Source organism: Neovison vison, chromosome 14 (genome assembly GCF_020171115.1).
Source record: "Neovison vison isolate M4711 chromosome 14, ASM_NN_V1, whole genome shotgun sequence".
Classification (NCBI taxonomy): domain Eukaryota; kingdom Metazoa; phylum Chordata; class Mammalia; order Carnivora; family Mustelidae; genus Neogale; species Neogale vison.
The window spans coordinates 37,839,919-37,865,099 of NC_058104.1; the positions used below are offsets into that span (position 1 = coordinate 37,839,919).

General features: G+C 56.7%; 1 protein-coding gene across 2 annotated transcripts in view; it reads left to right on the forward strand.

Moving 5' to 3' along the window:
* IL21R (interleukin 21 receptor) overlaps positions 1–19,317 on the forward strand; it is a 31,680-nt gene extending 12,363 nt beyond the window's left edge. The window contains exons 2-9 of one of the 2 annotated variants that reach the window (XM_044233553.1): positions 6,486–6,556; positions 8,948–9,050; positions 11,438–11,637; positions 14,270–14,415; positions 15,328–15,508; positions 15,797–15,896; positions 16,878–16,962; positions 18,525–19,317. In XM_044233553.1, the coding sequence (XP_044089488.1) occupies positions 6,502–6,556; positions 8,948–9,050; positions 11,438–11,637; positions 14,270–14,415; positions 15,328–15,508; positions 15,797–15,896; positions 16,878–16,962; positions 18,525–19,295 (1,641 nt within the window). In that variant the 5' untranslated portion in view covers positions 6,486–6,501 and the 3' untranslated portion in view covers positions 19,296–19,317. The remainder of the gene's footprint in view (positions 1–6,485; positions 6,557–8,947; positions 9,051–11,437; positions 11,638–14,269; positions 14,416–15,327; positions 15,509–15,796; positions 15,897–16,877; positions 16,963–18,524) is intronic. The other variant, XM_044233554.1, reaches the window with a different exon arrangement.
* The last annotated feature ends 5,864 nt before the right edge of the window (positions 19,318–25,181 follow it).

The window sequence follows — 25,181 nt, forward strand, 5'->3', positions numbered from 1 at the left end:
TCATTTTGGCTTTTTGGTGTGGATTCTTTAGAATGTATATACAAGATCATATCATCTGCAAACAGAAATGCTTTATTCTTCCTTTCCAATCAGGATGACTTGGATTTCTTTTTCTTGATGAATTGTCTTGGCTAGCACCTCTAGTACCATGTTTACTAGAAATCACGAGCGTGGACATCCTTGTCTATGATCTTAGAGGAAAAGATTTCTGTTTTTTACCATTAAATATAATGTTAACTGTGGAAGTTTAGGAGATCTGGTTTTTTATATTGAGCTTGTTTTATTTTTTTGAGGGAATTTTTTTTCTGGATATAAAATTCTAAGTTGGCTTTTAAATATATATTTTTCTTTAATTTTTTAAAATAGTTCTTCTATGATGTGTGTGGGTGTGTCGTTGTTTCTTTTGCTGTAATTGTCCTTCTCAAAGTTTGTAGGATCTCTTGAATCTGTAGACTAATGTCCTTTCCTAGTTTTGAAAAATTCTTAACCAGTATTTCTATTATCGCTTCTGAGTTGTTCTCTCTCCTCTTCTTATGCTCCAAATACAAATATGTTGGACGTCTTCACAATATATATCTCTTTTGCTCTTTTCTGTATTTTTAAATGCTTTTTCCTTTTCATGCTTCAAGCTGAGTACTTTCTATTCCAGCTCAACATTCCTCTCTTCTAATGTTATTAATCTGTTGCTAAATCCATTCATTTCTTATAAATTTCAATTATTGAATTTGTTAGCACTACGGTTTCTACTTTTAAATAAATTCCCTATTTCTGGTGGAATTCTTCACCACATTCATTTGAGTATTTTTAAATTATGTTAGATACTATCACTTTCTGAATCACCTGTGTGTCTGTTTTCCTCTTGGATTTTGGTCATCCGGTACTGTTTCCAGGTTTGGCTTGTCCATTTGATGGAATGCTGGACATTGTGCATGAAAAATACAGAAGCTTTGGGTGAAGCTGACTTTTTCCAGATAGGTTCTGATTTTCTTCTAGCAGACGTATAGCATGTAGACAGATCATCTTGTTATAGTGACAGCTAAACTGGTTCTGAGTTTTCCTTGTTCCAAAGGTATAACCTTTCCTGAATAAGTGACTATTTACCAGGGCCCATCTTACTGCCAGGACTTGAATTCATGAAACTACAAAATCTCTTTCTTAATTTTTAAAAATTTTTTATTTTTTATAAACATATAATATATCTCTTTCTTAATTTTTAAACTTGTTGCCAGATTCTTTGGGCTGGTTTTCTTGGGATGGGATGCCTTTGCAGTGACTTGACACATGATTGGAGGGGAAATTGCTTGCAGAATTTCACAGCACTTTTTTCTCTCCAGAACCCTGGCCTCCCAAGCCCCATCTAACTTGCTCTCTTGTGTCCTCTAATTTTTTTTTCCTGCTTTGTAGCTGTTCTCAGCTACTAGGTCAGTCTGAATCAGCTACTCCACCATATCCAGAAATGGAAGTCCCCCTTCAGTTTTAATTTTGGAAACATAAGATTAACTGATATTTAAATTTTTATGAAATGGTTTGGGCATACAAAAAGGTATATCGAATAATATAATCAACACCCAGGGTAACTTCGGTCAGTTTCACCCAAGTGTGGAGACCCCTGCCCGCTCCCCCAATCCCACTCCCCTCCTTTTCTACTCTATTCAGAATTTTGATTTTTTTTCCCTATCGTCCCCTTCAATTTCTGTATTCTTCCAGGACACACATATGTTCATCTAAACAATATAGAGAGCTGTTTCACCCAGTGTTCAGTGGGCCACAGATGGTATTACTACGCATGTGTTCTTTTATTTTATTTTCACTATGCATTTTGTCGCGAGAGTCATTTGCTTGGCTGTGTGAAACCGTGATTCATTCTCACATTGAGTAATTACGCCCCAAGTCGATCTTTCCATTCTCTTGTTGATGGATACTTAGGTTGTTTCCACTTTTCACTGTTAAGATCAACACTGCTACAAACATTTCTGCGTGTGCTTCTCGAACACACATGCCAGGGTTTCATCAGTGGTTTACCCGGGAGTGAAACGGCTGGGTCTGAATGAAGAAACCTGCTCACACTCATCACACCGGACCACACTGTTTTCCAGCCCACTCATCTCCATTCCCCCCAGCCGTGAACGAGAGCGCCCATTACACCATGTCCTCAGCTACACGCGATGTTGTCAGACTTTTAGTTTTTGCCCATCGCGTAGAATTAAAACGGCAAGTCATTGTGGTTTTAATTTGCATTTCTTTGTCGGCTGTGAATGAAGCCCTTGGTATTCTCCTTCAGCTCCTACTTCAATCTGACTTCCTACCCCCAAACTCCTTCCCTTCCCTCGAATCTCCTGAAATGCGGCTTTTCATCTGAACTACCTCGACCTGTGAAATCGCTCCTGGGCCCTGGAGCCTGGCAGAGAAACACCTCGCCCCCAGCTCCGTTCCCGTGCACGACCGTGCTGGACTGCTTCGCAAGCAATGATGGTTCTGGTGCTTCCAGCAAATCCTCAGCAGAGTCATGAGTCCCATGGTATAGATGAGACCACAGAGAACCAGAGGGGTTAGGAACTTGCCCGAGGACACACAGCTGGGACCCGGCAGATTCTAAGCGGGGGGGGGGCTCTTGACTCCTCTGGAGGAGACCACAGAGCTAGGGGCTGCCACAGGGGACCCCGTAGCAGGAAGGTCTTTAGGATACCCTCTGCCCTTCCCGCAGATAGCATACCTGGTGGTTTGGTGTGCACCTGGGGAGAAAGGGCTGTTGCCTTCAGGAGTCAGCCTCCGTGTGAAGAACCACAAAGGGACAGATGCAGGGCTGGGAAAGCGATGGGATGGGATTTCCAGCTCGGTGACTTGACCATTCAAGGCTGCTCTTTCCAGAATCCAGCGGCTTGTTTTAGACAGAGTTCAGTATCTCTGCACCCCAAAGAGTTAGATCCTTTTCTTTCTTCCTCCAGTCCTCTGATGCCAGTGAGAATCTCGGTTTAGTGCTAGTTTGCCTTAAACAACCCTTTAATCCCCCTTTTAAATGGACGCAAACTGGATTTCCCAACTTCTCGGTTTTTATCTCACTCAGACTTGAATATGGCCTTTGGTTTGCCTCCTAGTTTTACGGTTAATCGACCATTTCATTTAAGAAACACAGTTTCTATAATCACGTTGGGCATTGTTCCGAATGCTTTACAAATACTGGCTAATTTACGTCTCCCAAGCCCGCCCCCCCAGGTGGGCACTGTTACTAGTATGTCCATTTTACAGATGAGGACTCTGAGGCCCAGAAAGGTTAAGTAAGCTTCACTGACGTCACACAGCCTGTAAATGGCAGCGCTGGGATTTGAGCTGAAGCAGACTGGCCTGGAGTCTGCCTTTTAACCACTGAAATATATACAATCTCTCCATTTCATACTAGTTTCCCGTTGATTGTAGGGATATATTTTCTTTTGAGACATGTTTATTGGAGTAAACAGGGAAGGCAAGGTAAAGATAAATAGCAAGTAGATGATAGCGTCAGTGAAAACCTTGAGGCAGTAAGTGGCCAGAGTTCTGGAACATTCCAAAGTGGCTTCATGGATGGAAGGATAGAGCAAAGGGGCCATGAAGACTGGGATTAGAGGGATGGGGGGGAAGGTGTTCAAGGAGAAGACTCAGCACAGGAATTTGCCTCATGCAAAGGCAGAGACGCATGACAGGGCCTCAGGTGCTAGGGGGAGGCTGAGTAATTCAGAACAGCTGGCCAGTGACAACTAGAACCCAGCATCCTTATATGGCACTTTCTGGTTCACAGAGCACAGTCGCATCTGCTTTCCACTGGCCCTTCTTTTTTTTTTTTTTTTTAAAGATTTTATTTATTTATTTGACAGAGAGCACAAGTAGGCAGAGAGGCAGGTAGAGAGAGGGGGAAGCAGGCTCCCTGCTGAGCAGAGAGCCCGATGCGGGGCTCGATCCCAGGACCCTGAGACCATGACCTGAGCTGAAGACAGACGCCCAAACCACTGAGCCACCCAGGCGCCCCTCCACTGGCCCTTCTTAACTGCCAGGTGCAGTGGGCATGATTGTCCCCATTTTAGAGATGATAACCAAAGTCAGAGAGAAGAAATTCCAGAAAACAAATTTGCTATTTTTTTCTCCAAGTTACTCTGACTTCCAATTCTGGGCCTCTTGCTCTATTCCACTGTATCAGGTAACTTTGGAGGCAAGCAACAGAAACATAATTCACATGGGTGACCAAAATGGGGTGCGTGGTGTTTTTTGGGGGGAATGCGAAGGCTTAGGTGAACAAAAAGTCCAAGTGTGGACATCAGGTATGTCTGGATCCAGGTCCTCAAATAATGCCATGGGAACTCTGGGTCTGTATTTCTCAGCTTTTGAGAAAAGTTCAGGCAGGCTGTCCCTAAGAAGTGACAAAGATGGCCACCAGCTTCTAGCAGGCAGCCAAAAAAATACCCTTTTACTGGAGTTCTAGGAAAATGCCCAGACTGCTCTCATTCACCTTGCTTGGGTTGGTGTTCATCCCTGATCTAGTCAATGTGGCCAGGCAGGTGGGGAGCTGTCTTGGCCAGGTCTGGGTCAGGTGCTCACCTGAAAATCAGGGGTTCCAGTCCTCTCCACGCAGACCACACAGGGACAGCGCCAGTCTGAGAAGCTCTTCCCAAGAGCGGAAGAGATGTCAGGCAGACAGAAGCAGCAGGCACATCCCCTCTATCCCCAGGCACCTGTGTATCATGTGTGCTGAGCTGAGGAATTTGGACGGATGGAGAGCCTTGAATCTGGGCAAGGGAGTTGGTGCTTTATCTTATGGTCCAGATAGAGCCTCTGGGGAGTGACACAGACAGAGCTATGCCAGGCCTGGTGCTGGGGCGGGGGTCAGAGTGTGGGCCTGCCCATGGAGGGGCAGATATGAACCCCACCTCCCATGATGGGAGATGAATCCTCGAAGGGTGGTAACAGGACTCCTGCAGGGCTTGGCCGGGAAGATCAGTGTTCCTAAGGCAGATTTAAAAAGCTGTTGCTCCAACATTATTGTATTTTAATGGCAATGTTATTCGTTCCAAGGTGTACTGGGGAAAAATATGCAACTACGAATATTATTCCTTAGGATGACGCTGGAGTTGGATTTTTTTTAAACGAGCTCATTTATAGAAAATGTTAAACAAATGATTGCACACACACTCTATAAATATGGCCAAAGTTATGAAAGTGAGAAATTTAGGGACCTCTCGGCTAGATCATTCTGGGGCTGCTCTACTTCTGATGCTTTAAATTGTCTGTCAGTCACAGCCTTTTGTTGAGTGTTTATGTGTCAAGGGCCACGCCCAGGGTTTTCTGCAAAATGCGTCCTTGAATTCTCTCAAGAATCTGGGAAGCCGCTTTAGCGTCTCTGCAGGGCTCAGAGAGGGGAAGTAACTGGCCCAGAGCAACACAGCTGATGATCTGTCCTCTCTCAGTGTGCTTTGCCACTCTTTGCTGGTTGACTTACTAGGGAGCTCAGAGGGAGGGCTCAGTGGGGCCAGCGTAGGTTCTGGGGAAACCTGGGGTGGGGTTCTTCCCCTCGTGGGCTCAGGGATGATGTCTGGAAGAAGCCTTGCCTGCAACTTGATTCCTGCCTGGGGCATGCCTCTTGGCTCCAGTTCCGATTATGATCCTGCAACCGGGGGCCAGTCTGGGTGGGTTTTCTGGGCCTGGCCAGGTGGATGTCCCGCCCCCTGGCCTCTGGCTGGTGCCTCCCCAAGCAGGCAGAGAACTGTGGTGCAGTGGGTGTTGCCAGCCTAGCGGGGGGTGGGGGGCGTCACTCCTTTGCCCAAGACACCAGCGTCTGCTCCTCCTGGGTAGACCACTGACGTTCTCCAAAGAGGGCTCTCCTGCCTCTCATCCAGATCAGGGAGTCACGCTCACCTCCACAAGGACCGGCCTGGGTTCCCCGGATACTTTCCCGTGTGCTCGCTAACCCGGGCTCTGTGACGGAGCAAGGAGCCTGGTTATTGGGCTAAGCTCATCTTAGGCATCCAGTAGGGGTCTTCTTTGTGGGCCAACCTTGGATCCGTTATTCAGTAAGAAGCGGGGCTAACGTCAGCTCATGTGTTTTGTGGAAAGAAGGACACAGGGTCTCTGCTTGTCAAATACCACTTTCCAACCAACTTCCCCTCCTGCCTCCCTGCCTCTCTCTTTTTCAGATGGGTAAACGCTTTCCTTTCATCTTGTGCATAAAGCTACATCCGTAGGCTTCCAGGGGTGGGAGAACAGCTAGCTCCTCCCTCTTGAAATTCACCTCTCATTTGGGACTGTGTTAGGGGACAGGAAGAATGTGGGAGAAATGGGGTTCCCAGGGGTGAGTCATCCGCTTCTAAGGGGCAGGAATCTTTGGGAACATCCACAGGCTCCTCCAACTCTTGTTTTTCTGAGGCAAGACTTCCAAGGGAGGGGGAGGACCAGAGGGAGGCTGTTCGGGATCCCTTAGTCCCCAGGCCTGGGTCTGCCTGCTCACTGTCGGTCTCTTCCAGGATCCCCACAGCCAGCATGCCTTGTGGCTCGGCGGCCGCTCTGCTCCTGCTCCTGCTCCTGCTCCAGGGTGGTGAGTAGCTGCCCCAGGGTGTGCGGGTGGGGATGGCCAGGCTGGCCTGTGTTGCCCCAGGACATGGCTAGAAGCTACAGGCCGGGGTATGTGGCCTCTGTTCACTTGGGGTGGACTAGCCAGCTCTCCATCAGTTAGAACCCGTCCCACCAGAGTGCCCCGTGGCTCATGTGACTCCCATGTGGACCAGGCCGTCTGGTCCACGTGGAAGCTGTCTTCTTACCTCATTGCAGGCACGAGACACTTGAGTGTCCATTTCCACAGCTCTCTGCCTCGGCTGGCCCTCCTCCCAGGGAGGAGGGAGGGAGGAAGTCCTGCCTTTGGTCTGACCTCAATTTCTCTTCCTGCAATGACTCTCCTAGCAGATGTGGGTGGACAATCACAGAATCAGCAGGCTCTGGTGGTCCCCGGCAGGGAGAGGAGAGGGACGTGGAGACAGAAGTAGCCAAACCTTGAAAGGTGGCCCCAGGGGACCAGAAGGTGCTGGAGTCAGAGAGAGAGAGAAGTTAGAGACCAGAGCTGGGAAAGGCCAGGAGTTAGATGTGGGCTCAGAAATCCGGGAGGTCTTCCCAGAGGAGGCAGGACGGAGCCTCTAGGCTCAAATGGGGGTTGGACTAGAGACAGGGGTCCCTCAGCTGCGGCTCTGCTGAATCTGCATTTCTCTCTGGTTTTTACCGAAAGACCCAGAGCCTCAAATAGCTTCTCCAGGAAACAGATGTCTGGCTCTTTTATTTTCCCCTTCTGAGTGACCAGCACTCTGTCCTGGGTCACCCTCCACGGTGCCATGCCTCGTGGGCACAAACTTCTGCTGCGTCCTGGGTGCTAGGCTTCACCTCGGTCTGCTCCCCCAATGACCCTGTGCGGTCTGTGCAGCAGTGACGCCCAGGTCACCCTTGAGGACACCAAGGCTCAGGGAGGTTAAGGGACACGCCCACGGCCACACAGCTAGGCAGTGACGGAACTGGAACCCCAAAGTCGCCTCCTTCCTGGGGACTGAGCTGCCTTGCTCTGATGCTTTCACTGAGTGAGTGCCCGGTGCCAGCCACGTGGTCCACACCGGCGTGAGGTCACTTACATGTCCACCACGCCCTCCAAGGAGCTAGTGTCCCCAGGTTTCGGGGGCTGCTATCCCCTCTCCAATGTTCCATTTCAAGATTGGGGCCAACCTTGTCAAGCCCTTGACCTAGGTACAGCAGCTCCTCCCCCAAGTTCTAAAACCCTGAGCTTGAACAACCAGGGTATAAACTGGGGGAATACCTACCCACATATGACCCCACAGCCCCGGGTTTAGGCCCCACCAAAATCAGGCCTCTTTTTTCCACCAAGTGTCTGCACGGGCCTCCTGTGGCCACCAACAGGCCCTGGGCTCCCGCCTAGGGAAGGCCCCTCCCAGCACAGGAGGAGCCAACAACTCCGATCCCTTGGTGGTGGTTGCAGGTTCCTGTGTTGAGGAGGATTCTGAGGGTCGCCCGAGGGAGAGAGTGCGGTGATCGATTAGTGATGTCTGCTGTGCACGCAAAGTGTAGCACAGATGAGAATTTTCTTTCCTGGGTGCAAGTCTCAGCCGCCCAGACCCAGACGGACAGGAGGCGTGGTCCCATCTCAGAGCCTCTGGGTCCTGGTCTATAAAGTGGCAGGGACAGCCGGCTAAGGATGCTTCCAGCAACGGTCTTCTTGGCTCCACATCCGGCTTCTGACCTAAAGTGAGGGCCAGGCAGGAAACATTCCACCACCCCTCGGTTCTTCATTAGTCAAGGAAAAATAGAACAAAGCCACTAAGAACGAACCCACGTAAAAAGGGGAACAAATTTCTGGTAAAGAGTTGGAGGGTGGGCGGGGGGGAGAGATCGCATTGGTACCCCATCTTACAGAACAAAACCAAGTTCCAGGTTATTCCATTTATTTGGTTGCGAATTTAGAGAATGGTTGCATCTGTATTTTTAGAACCAAGGGGAGCGATTAACGTTGGGGGTGGGAGGGCACAGAGCCTCCCGGTGGGACCCCCTGGGTGTGCAGTCCCCGGGTCACTTGGCTGGGACCGGTGGTGGTTTGGGCAGGAGGCTAATAAGCACATTTGGGCAAAATGGGGTGGAGGGGAGGGAGGGTGGTGAGAGGTGGGGACCGGCTTAGTTCGCCACGTTGGACTTCTGGAGCGATCTGTCTGCATAGCCAGCCCTGAACCCCGGGAGTCAGGTGGCAGGGAGCCCGTTCCCCAAACCCACATCCTAGTGGCCTCATGGGTTGCCGTATTCATCCTGGGCCTGGGGACCCATGCATCCATTCATCCTCCAGCCCTTGAAGAGGTGAAGGGGTGAGGCATCATGCAAACTCCGGCCAGCACCCCCCACCACCCCTGCTCCATCGCAGCCTCTCTTCCCCCTAATCTTCCAGCCTGGGGCTGCCTAGACCTCGTCTGCTACACGGATTACTTACAGACAGTCACCTGCACCCTGGAGACCAGGACCCTCCCCGCCGGGGTGCTCACCCTCACCTGGTAAGTGGTAGCCGCTGGAGGGCCGGGGTGAAGCAGGACTGCTGGGGACCATACACCAAGGGGGACCTGCTATGGGTCCCACGGATAGTTCAGCAATCGACAGAATAGGTCCGCTTCCTGAGGGCTCTCTCAGCAAGTTCCCCAACAGCATCTGGTTTTGCCCCAGGAAAGACGGTTCGTTGGTGGGGAGCTGCCCGGCCCCCCCTGCGGATGGCTGTGCCGAGCTCACAGCTCCCGTCCGGAGCTCCGTCCACCTCCAAAGGCCATACTCTCTTGCCCACCCAGCCCTAAAAGTGGGCTTTTTTTTTTTTTTAAGGATTTATTTATTCATTTTAGAGAGGGGCAGAGGGAGAGAACCCCAAGTCAACTCTGAGCTAAGCACGGAACCCAACACGGGGCTCGATCCAACGACCCCAAGACCATGACCTGAGCCGAAACCGAGAGTCGGCCGCTCAGCCGGCTGAGCCACGCAGGCACCCGCAGCCCTAACAGGATTTGAGACCTGAGGACCAACCAGACTCCCACGCGACTTTTATGAGCGCTTTGTGCATCCCTGACGCCCAGCCGTGAGCTTCCTGTGAATAAATGATTGCTTCCCATCCTCACAGTTATTACTCCTGTTTTACAAATGAGGACGCTGGGGTTCAAAGAGGTTATGCAACTCGCCCCAGGTCACCCAGCCAGTGAGCAGTGGAGCTGGGATTCAGACAAGCCTGATTCCAAAGTCCACGCACCCCTGTTCGTTGACAGGTGTTAAAGAACGGTGAGGAAGCTTGACGCAGGTCCCCTGCCAGAGACGCAGGGACCCTGGTGGGACTTTGCAGGGGGAGGAGAGATTGGGGTCAACCCCAAATACAAGGAAAAGGGGGGACTGAGAGTCAAGGAGCAGGGTGGGGCCAGTGGATGGAAAATTACCAAGAGGACACGTCAAGGGGAAGGGGGAGTGATTCCGGCTACATGACGTCACAGGGTTCTTGCTGATGGCAGCCCAGGCTGGTCAGACGTCACCTGGGGGAGGAGGTAGAGGACAGAAGAGATGACACAGAAGCCCAGAGGTCAGGGCCTCGTCGAGGAGAGTGCTCAGAGGAGCCCAAGCAGGACTTGTTCAAGGAGAGAATCTTTGTTCCTAAGCTGCTGGGATTAAGAAAAGCTGGCTTTCATCCAGAGCACATCTGTGGACCTCCTGCTGATTCTTGCAGGCACTGGGAGCTCTGCAGAGCCCAAGACCAAGGAGGTCCCAGAAGTTCCGCAGAGGGGAGTGCCTGGGGAGACAGACGATCAGACAGACACAAGCAGCCGTCAGGATGCTTTTTGATGACAATGAGTGCTACAAAGAGCAGGAACCGGGTCCAAGGGGTCCAGAGGGAGTGACGGGGGGGCAGGGGGGCAGGAGAGGCCTCTCTGGATGGGAAGGAGGCAGCCAGTGAGCTGGAGATGGAGCATTCCAGGCAGAGGGCATTGCCCGTGCAAAGGCCCTGAGGTGGAGAAGAGCTGGTGAGTTTGAGGAATAGTGAGGAAGTCAGAGGGGCCAGAGGCGACTGCATCGTTGTGAGGGAGAATAACAAGCTAAGAAGGTGAGAGGGAGGTCGAGGCCAGATTGCCCTGAATGGGTGTTGAGAAATCACTGGAGGGTTTTTTAGGCATGGGAGCAATGGGGAGTTTTTAAAGCCCCACCCCCCGCCAGCTTTTGTGCAAAATTGCACTGATTGAGCAGAAGCTTCTATTCTAACAGATATTTAGCAGAGAACAGAGTCTACACATCTGTATTGGCCTTGAAGGGTAGTCATGTTCACAACCTGAAGGTGTTTGTAGGGAAATAAATAGCTGCTGAACTCCTAGACATACTTCAAAACCCATCGCTTAATGCCTAGTGGGAGTAAAGAGGCCAGAGCAGTGCTCCCAACCCCATACCAACAGCTTCCCTTTTCAGCCAGAGCGAGGATGAGGTTCATTTGGCTTTTACCTTGGCCTTCAGTCCCGGTACTCCCTGGGTATTCTGTGGATGCTGGAGGGAAGGAGGGCAGAAAGGGACCTGAGGTGTTAGCATCCTTCCCGTAGGACTGGGATCCAGCTGATGGGATTGACAGGGACAGACTGAGGCTCAGGCTAGGCAAGAATGGCCTAGCTGAGAATTCCAAAGTTGAGAGTCGCTGCCCTATGTAAGGTGGTGAGTTCCCGGTTCCTTGGAGGCACACAAGCCGAGCCCAGACACAACCCGTCAGGAATGCTTCAGGGGAGGGAACACCTTCCCTGGGAAATTGTTGGTGGACCGGGACCCCCCCCACCGCAGCCTCACCTCAAATCCCCCCCCCCCAGCCCCGAGATTCTGGCTGCGTGCAGGGAGCCCCGCCGGCCTCCAGGCATGACTGGGTGCTCTCTCCTTGAAGGCAAGACCCATACGGAGACCTGGAGGACGAGGTCACCTCCTGCAGCCTCCTCCGGTCCGCCCACAATGCCACGCATGCCAAGTACACGTGCCATATGGATGTGTTTCACTTCATGGCCGACGACATTTTCAGTGTCAATGTCACAGACCAGTCCGGAAGTTACTCCCAGGAGTGCGGCAGCTTCCTCCTGGCGGAGAGCAGTGAGTATCCCCGGGACCTTGGAGCAGAGGGGCGCCCAGGCCGGTGCTGAGCCCTACGCCCTGCGGGCTGGCTCGCCCCCACGTCAAAACGGACCTGTCCTAGGTGCTCATTTCTCCTGAGAGTGGACTTGCCCATCTGTGACCCCGGACTGGCTCACTGTAGACTGATGGCCTTCTGCCCCCATTTTGAGGCAAAGCAGGGGAGGCCATGTCCCAGGAGAACTTCCTTGAGACTTCTCCTGTTTATTTGCTCCACTGAGGCCCAGACTTTCCCTCCAGCCTGGAGGAAGGGAGGCGGCCTGGCTGGGTCCAGGACCAGGGCAGGGCACGAAAGGGCCCAGGAGGCAGCTCCCAAAGCAGGAGGTGAGAGGCCCATGCCCAGAGGCATGCAAGCAGACTGTGAAGAGAGGCCTGCCCTTGGGGAGGCTTAGCTCCTGCGGCCTGGGAGGTTGTCCCCAGATTCCCAGTGGTGGGACAAGAAGATAAGAGGGTATCCACCATTCACACTCTGGGGATCCAGGTTCACAGCACTTTGCACACAGATGGGTGTGAGCAAAGCTTCACGCAGACCCAGACACACCCAGACTCATAAATGTGCATACACTCACACACCTGTAAATACCCCTCAGAGGCACCGATGTCTTACCAGCAGCCAGTGGCCTGGACAGCTTGGACAGGGAGCACTCACGCTGTGTCAGACAGGTGCCGATGCAGATGCACACACGCACACACAAGCTCTCTTGGCCACTGGACCCAGGCGTGGCAATCCCATGGAGCAGGGCCACCCTCCTGCCCTGGGAGCGCCGGGCAGGTAACGTCCCACCCCTTCCTCTCCAGAGCAGAGTGCGGGGCAGAGGAGCTGCTTTGCCTTGCAGGGGCTCCAGGTCACGGTTCCCTCCCACCCCTTCCATCTGCCCTCCCTGCCAGCGTCTGAGACCTCCCTGTGCCCGGATGTGAGAAGGAAGCGGCTTTTGGCTCCCCACCCACTCCGGCCCCTTCCTCCTCCTGGCAACGGGCTCTGCAAACCCCCGACTCTCTCCCCGAGTCCGTCCACACCGCCCAGCCCCGGCCACGGGGAAGCAGAGAGCTCCACCCACCCTGGGGAAGACAGAAGAGGGTTTAAGAATGAGTCCAAACAGATTAGTGGCTCAAAGAGAAAAGCCCTCAGTGGGGTCCTGGGAATGGGCACCTTCTCCCAACTCCGGCAGAGAAGTAAGCGGCTTTAGGAATTTCTTTTTGGCAACCCTGAAAGGTTCATTGGTGGATTTAATACGCCTGCTCTGTCCGGGGAGCTGGGAGCCGTGGGCGCAGTGTGGACTCGGGAGAACGAAACCTCAGCCCCAAGCAGCTCAGACCACAGAAAAGGTGCCAGTGGTGAACAAGATCACACAGGGAAATGCAGAAAATGTTAGATGTTGGCAAAAAAAAAAAAAAAAAAAGGTGGAAAAGGAAGAGAAGGCAGGAGCTGGGGGACAGGAGCCTGTGGCTTCTCTCTCCCCGAAGGGACCTCCTTCTGCTACTGAGTTTGGTCCCCGAGAACTGTGACCCCATGAATGGGGAGCTGGTACCCTTTTATAAGAGAAGAGATGAAAGCATATAACATGTTTATCCTGATCACGGTCATGAAATGAATTTGGGGTAGAGCGAAACAGGAGGCCTGGCTTTGACCTTGGCCTGCGAGGCACCCGGGAGGGTGTAGTGTCGTGACTCAGGCCTCCGCTGGGCTCTCACTTTTCCAGAAGTCTCGGAGCTCAGGGCCACCGAGGAGGGTCAGACTGGTCTGCACACAGTCCTGCAGGAGCTCGGTAGCGCTTGCCTTTTTTCATGAGCATCAGTGAATATTAATGCAGCTCATTAGCGTGAATGCTCATCAGAGTCTGGCTTCTCTGGGAAGCTGCCCCAGAAAATGACATCATTGTTTAGAACAGAAACGCGGAACCGGTGCCTCTGAACCACACGCGTTCCTTAGCAAGTTGTTGGATTGGGAGCTATTTTTTTTTTTTCTTTTTAAGATTTTCTATTTATTTGAGAAAGAGCGTGTGCATGCACAAGCGTGAGTGAGAGAGAGGGCACCAGTGGTGCAGGGGGAAGGCGGGGAGGGAGGGGCAGGAGAAAAGCAGACGCCCCACTGAGCAGAGAGCTGGGCAGGGGGCTCGATCCCAGGACCCCGGGATCATGACCTGAACCAAAGGCAGACGCTTCACCGACGGAGCCACCCAGGCACCTGGACCAGTAGTGAACTCTAATGTTGGAGAGAGCTTCCCCCCATCTGGGGTTCCAGGCTGTTCTCTGGCCACCGTGGTCTGCAGTCCTGCCCGGCCTGAGTGGGGCATCTCCCTTCCATGTCCTCAGACCCCAAACCAGCTTCGCCCGCTTCCGTTACCCTCCAGCCCCTGCGGCGGCAACTCCAGTGTGGCCTGAACTTCTCATTTCTCAGACGCACGGACTGAGGCCCGGAGACCGGGGCTGCCTCAGAGCTGACCCTGTACCCAGAGTCACAGGGCGGGGTACGGATCCTGCCGACCCCACCACCAACACGGGGTCAGGCGACCGGCAACTTCCTGCCACTACATCCTTCTCGGCTGTGGCCCGATCTCACCCCTTTCTTCTCTTTCCGGCTTTTCCCTCCAAGTCAAGCCGTCCCCGCCTTTCAACGTGACCGTGACCTTCTCAGGACATTATAACATCTCCTGGGGCTCCAGCTACGATTCCTACGCGCTGAAGGGCAAGCTGCAGTATGAGCTGAGATACAGGAAGCGGGGAAGACCCTGGGCCCCGGTGAGGCTCCCAGAGACCAGGGGCGGGGGAGACGGTGGGCACCACGTGGAGAACACGGTGGGGTGGGACGCTGCGGGTCGGCAGGGGGATCCGAGAGACGGGGGAGCGGCTGACTCACAGCCGAGACTGCAACCAACCACCCCCCGAGGCTGGAAGGTCCCCTTTCCGCCTTCCCACCCCGTGCTGCCTCCCCTCATTTCTCCCTGGGGTGGGAGGCCACTCAAAATTCTGTCCTTCCTGCCCCTGGTTCCTGGGTCGGGTTTCCTCCTGGAGTCTAGTACCTCACAGCAGAGGACATTCCAGAGATGGGGCCTTCTGGAGCCTTCCCGCCTGACCAAGGGAGTCCAGTGTTAGACCGTTGTTTCCAAGGTGCAGGCTTGTAGAACTACCCTCGTTTAGAGCACTGGAGAGTTCCCAAAGGGCCCGCTCTTCGGAAGAGTCAAGGCTGAAGCCTTCTAGAATGATCCAGTCCTTCCGAGCAGACCCCGTTGAAGAATTTCGTACAGGCGGTTGTTTGGAACGTCCCCCGGCGAAGGGTTATCTGTTGCTGAGATGCCTGTGGTCCAAAGCTTCCAGAAATGCCCACTCTGGAGAAGTCCGACTGTGGAACAATTCCGAAAGGGACCGCTTGTCTGGAACGCTGCTGGTTAGAGATTCCCAGCAAACAGGCCATTGCCACTCCTGGGCCCGTCCTGGTCCTCGCAGGGAGGGCCCCCTGCCAGGACCGGGAGGGGAGATCTGTTGGTCAGAGAGAGACCAGGTCAAGGTCAAGCCGAGCCCCGTCTTGTGGCAAGAGCGGGGACTTTGCTGGAGACACTCAGCCCCTTTCGTGGCGGTGGGTAAAGGGGGCTTCTGCTGGAGGCCGGGGCTGGCCTCGGGGAGCCTGATCGGCGCCTCCTTTCCCCGTGTCAGCAGCGTCCAAGGGTCAAGCTGATCTCGGTGGACTCGAGAAGCGTCTCTCTCCATCCCTCGGAGTTCCTGAGCGACGCGAGCTATGAGCTGCAGGTGCGCGCAGGGCCCCAGCCCGGCTCCTCCTTCCGGGGGACCTGGAGCGAGTGGAGTGACCCGGTCACCTTTCACACCCAGCCGGAAGGTAGGTGTATCTCCTCACGGGGTCTTCAGTGTTCCCCTTACTGCCTGGGGTGGGGAGTGCTCTCTCCCTTCTGCAGATGGGAACACGGAGGCCCAGAGAGATGAAGTCGCTGGCCTGGGGTTCGGGGGTGGGGGCGGGGAGGAGGATCCCAGACCACCTCACTCGCAGGCCCCCCCGGCCCTCCTGTGCCCTCCACACCAGCCCAGGCCTGTTGCCCACCACGCCCGCCCCACGGGGCCTCTGGGAGAGGTGGGCTCCCCCTTGACCCTGGGTCTGCTTCCTTCGCAGAGATCAAGGCAGGCTGGCACACGTCCTTGCTCTATCTCCTCCTGGTCGCCATACCCCCCCTCCTCGTCTTCTTAGGCCTGAAGATCCACCTGCCTTGGAGGTGAGGTCGGGGAGGCAAGGAGGCAGCGGGAGGGGTCGGGGGAGTCCTGGGCCACAAGCTGTCATTGCGACCGTGGCAGTGACAGGGGTGGTGATAAGAACAGGCTCCTGTTTCCTGGGCACTGGGCAGCGGGCGCCCACCTCTCCACACCCGCCTCGCGAGCCGGCCCTTGGATGCTCCCCCCACCCCGTGGACAGATGGGGCAAGCAAGGAGGCACAGGGCTGGCAATGCACTTGCCCAAAGCCGCCCTACTCTGAAGCGGAGGAAGGGGCCCTGTGCTCTGACAGGGACCCAGGCCGTGACCTTGTTGGTGGCGTTTATGCTTTGAGTCCCGGGGGCGGGGGCGGGGGGAGCACGCCAGGCCACCAGGTGGGGGTGAAGACTGGATGTGAGCATCTGCCTCCTTTCTTCTGCTCCAGGCAGAGCTTTTACGTCTACTTTGATCCGTGTATGTGTTGGGTTCGGTCTGCAGGGATGCTGCCGGCGGAGGCAGGGGCTGCGGTCAGGGTTTGCTGAACCCCGGGAGGGGGTGGGTGGGGGATCTGCACATCGAGCTCCGCGTGTGCGTCTGTACCCAGAGGCTTTGCCGGAGACCGAGGCAGTGAAGCTGGAGGGGGAGGGGGCGCTGTTTGGGTGCTGGGTGCTGGGTCACCGTGTGGACACCCTCCGAGTGCACCCCACACCCCTGTGAGCCGGCCCTTTGCTTATCCCTGGTGGTGGAGGAGGGGTGAGGGGCAGCATTTGCCCGGCTCGGAACAGGCTCGGAACAGGCAGCCAAACTCTTAAACTCTGGGCACCTTCGCCAAACTCGCTGCCCCCATTTTACGGATGTGGAAGTTGAGGCCCGGGGGCAAGAGGGGCTGAAGGGGGGGGTGCGTGGGTGTGCTTTGGGAGGGGCTCCGTCTCCTGCAGGACAAACAGGGAGGCCGGGCGACCCTCTGGGGGATGGTGAGGGCTCACCTGGTCTCTGTTCCTCCCAGGCTGTGGAAGAAGGTGTGGGGGCATGTGCCCAGCCCACAGAAGTTCTTCCAGCCCCTCTACGTGGGCCACAGTGGAGACTTCAAGGTGAGTGCCCTCCAGCCCGCGGCACGCCCCCCACCCCAACCTCGTCTCCTCTGGGAGCTCACCTCCGCCGGCGCCCCAGGAACCCCCCACCTGCCAACCAGGCTCCGGGCTGCGCAGTGGCAAAGCGCAGGAAATAATTCGGGTGGGGCAGACCTGGTCCGAGAACAGACACAAGATCAGGCAGCCTGTCGGTCCCAAACCCTGGGCCGGGCTGGGGGGAGGGGCGGGCCAGGTTCCTTGAGTCGCAAACTGGCCTCCGGCTCCTTCCGCAGAGGTCCTTGAGACGGGGAGCGGGTTCCGGGAAGGGCGCGGCCCCACCTGCAGAACACACCAGCCCCCCAACCCCCCTTCACCCCCCTCAGGCCCCAACCACCCCTCGCCCGCCGGCGCCCACGGTTGTCTGTGCCCATTTACCGCTCAACACCCCCCCCACGGGGGCGGGCAGACCGCAGAGAGGATGTGGTGACTGGCGGGGGGGGGGGGCTCACCCTCCAGCGGAGCCTGGATGTCAGGAAGCCTGGACCAGAGCGTTGGCTGAGCTCCTGCTGTCAGCATCGTGGCCTCCGGGGGCGTGGGGCGGGGGGAACGCTCCACGGTCCATAGGGCACCCCTGGGGAGACCCCATAGGGCACCCCTGGGGAGACCGAGGCTCTGCGTGGGGAAGCGGCTCTCATGAGGCAGGGGAGCAGCTTGAACCCCCAGCCTCACGGGGAGGAGACCTTCCTCCTTCCTCTGCACCTTCCCTGAAGCTCGGAGGCCGCCCCTGTTTGGTATTCACTCACCTGGGCTGCACGTGTGCGCCAGGCCCTAGGCTGGGTGCTCCAGAGGTGTGAATGCATCCCCTCCTCGCCCAGCTGTGTGTAGGGGGGGACAGGGAGGGCGTTACTGGCAGATGGGGGGCCTCACCCGGGTCCTGAGGTTTCTGAGGCAGCAGGCTCACAACTGGGGGACTCAGGTTCTCGGGGGTTTTTACCATCACTCGGGTGGGGACCCTGAGTCATGTGTGGGACCCCAGGCCAGCGAGGGCGGGGGCGGGGCTTGTGCTCAAAGCTTGGGGCGGGGTGCTGCCTCGGTCCGTTGTCACCCACATCTCTTACCCAAGGGGCGTACAGAGGCCTTTCCGAGTGGCTTGTCACTGATTCCCCCTGCGTGTTCATTTAGTTAATACACATTTATTGGGCACCGACTGTGTGTGAGGCACTGTGTGAACCTCTGGGGATACAGCTGGGACCAGAAGAATCGAGGCTTCTGCCCTGGCCGAGTGTCCACTCCACTCCCCAGGCCCTATGCAGACCCCAGGCCGCCGAGCGCTGGTTGTCTGGCCAGCTGCTAAGGGCGGTGGCTCCCTCCTGCAGGTGGGGAAACTGAGGCCCAGGAAGGAAGGGACAGCAGTGCGGAGCGTCCCTGGATAGGGGCACATCGTGGCTCTGACCCCTGGTGTCCTGTTTACCCTCTCGCGTCTCTTTGTCTGCTTTCTAGGCTATCTTGTCTCTATGTCTGTCTGTCCATACCCGCCTTGCCCCGTCCTGTCCTGACTGTCTCCTTCTTCTCTCTCTTTACAGAAATGGGTGGGCGCCCCCTTCACTGCCTCCAGCCTGGAGCTGGGGCCCCGGAGCCCCGAGGTGCTTTCGTCCCTGGCGATGCACAACCATGGCCCGCCGCAGAGCAGCACCAAGGGGCCGCAGTCCACGCAGCTGCCAGAGCCCCCCCACCTGCTGGACGCTGATGGGGTGCCTGGGCCAGGCTCCTGGGGCCCAGCCCCCTCCCCTGTGGGCAGCGTGGGTGGCTCGGCTTACAGCCAGGAGAGGGACCGACCATATGGCGTGCTAGTGTCCATTAACACCGTGACCGTAGCAGACATGGAGGGCCCGTGTGCCTGGTCCTGCACCTGTGGGGATGACGGATACCCGGCCCTGAACTTGGACGCCAGCCTGGAGCCCGGCTCAGGCGCCGAGGACCCGCTCCTGGACCCTGGGACTACAGTCCTCTCCTGTGGCTGCGTCTCGGCAGGTGGCCTTGCCGGGCCAGGAGGGCCTATGGGCAGCCTCCTGGACAGGCTAAAGCTGCCCCTTGATGAGGAGGCGGGCTGGACCCCAGGGCCACCGTGGAGTGGCGGGCCCCCCAGAGAGGCATCGGACAGCGAAGCAGGCTCGCCTACCGCCGGCCTGGACATGGACACTTTCGATAGCGGCTTCGCGGGCTCTGACTGTGGCAGCCCTGTGGAGTGTGACTTCACCAGCCCCAGGGACGAAGGGCCCCCCCGGAGCTACCTCCGCCAGTGGGTGGTCATGGCCCCTCCACCCGAGGGACCCGGGCCCCAGGCCAGCCAGTGAGGCGGACCCGCCGTCCAGAGCTGGCCGAGCCATTCCGCCTGGAGTCAGAGCTGTGCTCACCTGGGCCGTGGGGTGAAGGGGCCTGCGACCTTTGTGCCCCCAGATGAGGCCCCTGAGCCCGGTGATCCCAGAGCATACGGGTGTGTCCCTGTGCGTGAGCCGCACACATGCCCGTGGGTGCAGAGACGTCTGGGACCGTGTGCACGCCATGACAGCCGCGGACTGTTCCTGACATGGGGAGGCCCCCCGGGTCATGCACTGAGAGGCTGGTTCAGTGACATCCGTGGGGCCCGCTGGCATCAGTCCCCGCCAGGCAGGTCCTGCCTCCAGGAGCCGTGAGAAGTCCCCAGGGGTCCTTTTCACTTCTCAAAGGAAGGGGATGGAGTGAGCCGACGGTGACCCTGAGTGTGTGAAGGTTTGTGGGGGCCTGTGGACCGAGGTCTGAATCCCAGCTGTGATGCCCCTGGTCTGTACCACCTTGGGCAAGCCCCTGATCCTCTCTGGGCTGGAGTTTCCTGTCTGGACAAGGCGGGGTGTGGGGGGGCACGGGGAGCATGACCCACTTTGGGGAGAAATTGGTGAGGTCACCCACTGTACAGGCTAGGACCAAGCAGACCGTCAATAAAATGTTTCCTTCCTTCGGGGGCCCAGACCAAGGCTCGTGCAGGCGGTGGGCGGGGGTGAGGAAAGCAGCCACAGCTCTGGCACTTGGGGGGTGGGGTGGGAGTGTGTGAGGGTGTGTTCCAGGCTTCAAGTCAGCCTGTCCCTTAGAAACATCCCCCACCAGCCACGATTTCCTTTGCTGGCTCCTGCCAAGGAGCCCCTTAATTATTCTTGCTGTGCTCCCTAGTAATATTTATCGGGCACAAGTACACGTGCTGGGTTCTGGGGTACGCAGGGCAGGCCCGCTGGGGGAAGGCGGGGGGGGGAGGGGAATGGGGAGGGGAGACCGCATTTGGCGCTCATGGCAGGGGAGGGGCAGGCAGGAATCTGCAGGGGGATCTTCTCTGCTCACCCCTGGGGATCAGGCAAGTCAAGGTCTCTTGTTGATTTCTGAGACGGCCCCTTCGTTTGTGAATTGAGAAACTCAGAAAATCCCGTCGTGTCTGAAGGCAGCTCTGGTTTTCAAAAACCAAAACAAAGCCCAACACAGCAGACAAGACCACGGGTTGTTGTCCCAGTCGGGGCGATCACCTTTAGAGACATTTTGTTTGAGGCCACCAAGCAGGGTTAGGGAGGCCGAGAGTCTGATTCCGCCGGGCCGGCTCTCCAGAGCCCCAGGGACCCTCCCACGCCGGCCTGGAGCTGGCCGGCCCCGTCGGAGGCCCAGCTGAATGAGAAAGCTCGGGGTTTTCTCTCCTCTCCGCGGAGTCTGAGCTCCCAGGTGGTGCAAGTCAGTCCTGCACAAAGCCTCACGGTGACTCCTCTGTAAAATGGCATGGTTGCAGGAAGACCCCTAGGGAGGAGTCCTTGGTAAGGAAAGTTCTAGAACATGGATGATTTCAACGGCGGCGCTGTTGACCTGGATTGAAGTGAGGCTCAGTTGGGAGCTAGAGCTTGGCCCCAGAGCTCCTGCACAAGTGCGCAGCCCTCACCATCCCCCCCACCGTCACCCCGACTCCCCTCCCACCCCCCTCCAACCCCCCTACCCGGGAGGCTTGGGCCAAGGTGTGCTGTGGTTTTCACATCCTCCTGGGGGCAGCGGGTTCCAGGGGCCACCTGAGCTGCTGCCTCCCCGGGGGGAGGCAGCTCAACCCTGCAGCACATAGAGCTCTGGGGCTGGGGGGGCAGGGTTGGCGGGGCAAGGGGCCAGGGCTGGGGCTTGGTCAAGGGCTCTGGCCTGGGCCCGACATGGCTCTTCACCACCTCTGTCTCTGGAGGGGACTCAGCCTGTAAGCAGGCTGCACAGCGGAGGCGGGAGCCAGCCCTCCTGGGAGGGTGGATTAGCAGGAGCCGGGTGGCTGGACCACCGAGGGACGGGTGGCTACGCTGATGGGTGGTCGGACGGACGGAGGAAGGGATGGTGAAGGGCTTCAGGGAAGAACATTGCTGGACAGGTAGAAACACAGCTAGAGACCCAGCTCATAAGTCGAATATAAGTTCCACGAGGGCAACAACTTCCTCTAGTTTGTTCCCAGCCCAACCTCCAGCCGGGCACACAGGCACTCGAAAAAGCCGGATTTGCCGTGCATCGTGTGTGCTTTATTTCCACGGCGAAGACGCTTCCCCGTGGCCGATTTCAAGATACCAACCGGACAACCCGAAGTGGGATTGGGAAGAGGGGTGCGTCCTCGAGGCCCTCCTAGGTGGTCGGATTCAGCCTCAGCACACCACGGACGGGAGCCCTAGGGCACGGGGAGGGGCTGGAGGGCCTCAGGGAGGAGGTGGTGTTTGTTGGACTTGGAGAAAATGAATAGGAGTTGTTAGATGTTTGTTTCTTCCAGCTAGAGCTAGGGCCAGGAGGGGTGACGGAACCCTGAGTACCTGCAAATGGGGAAGGTGGCCCCTGGTCACCCAGAGTCCAGGCCACAATTGCCAGTGACTCTGGTAAGAGAGTCAGGAGGATTGATAGCAATACCCCGTGCACGGAAACCACTTTCCCCTTCTGGGCCAGACTCTTTCCATCTGCAGGGTCAGAGAGGGCAGGGATGTCCATCTGACAAATGAAGTGAAGGTGCACAAGGGGCCAGGGGCTTGCTTGCCTGAGGTCGCACACTGAATTAAAGGTCACAGTCAGAACTTGAACTCTAGTCTCCTGAACCTAAATGCCGCTCTTCCTCCCCTTGCTCTGCTGAGAGGGACTTAGGTCGAGAGGGAACAAACACTTAGCAAGCACCTGTGAAGTGCCTGTTGCTTTGTCCTCGTGGGGCAGCTGACCCCAGCTCTGGGAGTGGCTGACAGAGCATTCCATGCCCCACCCCCGCCAAGCCATACTACTGGTTCTGGGACATCTATGGGACCCAAACCAGTCCATGTGATATTTCTGCTGGGACTGTCGAGCGGTAGGATTGGACTGAAGCCTGGGGCTGTGGGGTGAGGCCAGCACACAAGAAAGCAGAGCTGGGATTGGAGATAGATTCCTGGTAATATCCCCTGAGCGCCTGGATCCAGCCATGCCTGAAACCGCATCCTTATGGACTTTGGAGGTACATGAGTGTGCAAGTCATTATGTCCCCCTGGTATGAATCACATGACCAGGACTGGGCAGGGAGTTACAACTCCGGTTACAAGCAGAAGTGTTCGTAAGTCTCGCTTCTGGACCACAGCATGTACATGACCATTGTGATGCCCTCCTGAGTGTTGATCCTTTCTGCCACTGTGAGCTGAGACCAATGAGCTAGTGGGTGCTCCATCAGGCTGGGCCCCTGTGTGAGGAGATGCGGAGAGAAGAGCCTCCAATTTACCCGAGATGGACATACGTCATGAGCAAGAAATCCATCCCAGGGGTGGCCTGTCGAGATCTGGGGGCTGTGTGTTAGCTCCACCTAACCCAGCCTGGCCCGACTAGGCTGAGGAGCTGGGAGCTTCCCCGTCTTCCTTAAGTGGGTCTGAGATGGGTTTGTGTTACTTGCGGTGCGAAGTGGCCTAGCATAACCAGGACCTCCTCCTGACCTGAGGAAGGGCTAACTGCATTCAAAGGGGCCAGAGGACTAGGCGCCGCCCCTTCTCGCAGAAGACTTGGGCCTCCGCCTGCTGTCTCTGGGCCTCCGTTTCCTCTTCATAAAGCAGGGGCAGCCATGAGCCTCTCAGCTTGCTGAGACGACCTCCAGGTCTGGGAGGAAAGTCTCCACTGGGACGAGACCCACACACAAGAAAGCAGGGCCAGGTGTCTTCCTTTAGGCTCCCTGTTGGAGGGGAGCGCTCTTCCCCCTCCCCTGCCTGGGACCTGGCCGTCGCATCCCGTGGGACACATCCCAACCGCAGTTGCCTGGACGCGCCATCGGAGAGCCAGGGACAGGAAAGACAGAGTAGCGAGCACATACATGCACTTGGCTCCCGGGAGCCCACCAGACCTACAGAACAGGAGGGAGACGTACACGTTCTCGACAGGGAGGAGATGGGACAGAGGCTGCCCATGGTCACGATGCATCAAGCCACCCAAGGGAAACAAGAAGAGCCAGGTCTCTGCTCAGACGTCACCTTCTCAGCCGGACCTCCCCTGGGCACCCCCCTACTTAGTAATTTCTTCCCCCTGTAACATTTATTAAGCTCGAACCCATGTCTTTTACTGATTCGTCATGCTTACTGTCGATCCCGCTGGCACGGGGGGTTTTGTTTTACCCACCCCTGGTCTCAGAGCCCAGAGGGGTGCCTGGCCCGCGGCAGGTGCTCAGCGAATGCTGGGCGGACAGGCGGCTGTGTGGATTACTCTGGTAACCGTGGAGCAGCGGCTGGCAAGACAGTGGGCAGAGAGGACGCAAGGGACTGAGCCCAGGAGGGAGCCACCTGCCCTGGACCTGGAGATGCCACAGAACGGGACAGGGAGACGAGGACAGGGGCCTCTTGTGAAGTCTGTAAATGGGGCCAGAGACCCTCTCCCGTTGCTCACCCCAGGGGGCAGCGAGGGGTCTTTACCCCCATCCCTAGGGGCCACAGATGTGACCAACGTTTTTTCTTTTAACAGTGGTGGCTCCAGAGGGAAAAAAAAAAAAAAACTCATTCTGCATTTTAGGGGGTCTCCTGGAATACGATCAGCTGCTCACCCCGAAACAAACCCCACGCTGGCAAGCGGCGTGGAGAGGGACGGCTTTGGGGCAGCACGGCCCAAGCTGGCCCGCCAGCAGATCTGCCCACTAGCTGCCAATCTGCAGACGCTCTTTGGTCTCTGTGCCTCCGTTTCTTTGGACGCCAAACGGCATAATGAGGGCCTGGCCCTCTTTCGGAGGCTGCTCGGAGGTGATCTGTGTCGAGGGCCAAGGATGGTGTCCGGCAAGCGGCAAATGCTCAGGAAGTGTTGTTTCATCATCATCTTTGTGGACCAGTCACCCTCCCCCACCGCACACCCCCTTCTCCATGCCCAGCGACTCCGGCAACCTGGTTCAGAGCCGCGGACCCCCGGAGAGCGAGGTGAAGAGCTGCCCACAGCGCCGGCGGGCTGCTGCTGCCACCTGCTGGTGAGCCCGGGAACCGGACCGACGCGGCCTCCCTCCGGCGGGCAGCGCTGTGTGTCAGGCGACTTACAGGGGCAGCCCGCCGCCGGGGTCCTGGCAGCCCGCCGCCCTGGGGGTGCGGTGATGGGGAAGCAAGGGGAACTGACGGGCTTTTTCATCGACCAGGGCGGACTTCTGGTTGGGTGGCGGGATGTGCGCAGGGCACGGGACGGTGGGGGTGGTGCGGCGTCACCAAGCGGGGAGATCACGCGTGTGCACGCACGCCCGCACCGACACGCACACACGTGCAGCACCTAGGTGCACAGACACGTCTATACACGGAATGACATCCGCGCAGAGCTGGGAAGTCCCTGGTGGAAGTGGGTCAAGGGTCCGAGGGAAGAAGGCTGGAAGTCGGGGGAAGTCAGGGGGCGGAGATCACGCTCAGCCAGGTCAGGAGGAGGCAGAAGGGGAGCAGGGGGACCGGGGAGGGGGGCCAGCAGCGGGCAGGACAGGGTCTGAGAGGGCTCTGGACAGGAGGTTGGCGGAGTCTGGGGGAGGCAGAGGAGGCGGCTCAGTGGGGGTGGACCAGGAAGTGGGGTGCTTACCTGGAGGGAAAGGGAATAAATTCAGGGACACGGCTGGTGTAAAAATGGGACCACAGGCCCGTGTTTTCTAGGAGTGCATGAAATGTATGTAAAGGCAAAAAAAAAAAAAAAAAAAAAAAAGTCTTAGGAGGGAAAGTAGCCTAGAGGCTTGAGTCTCTATACTTGTAACGTTTTAAGGAGAATGCACT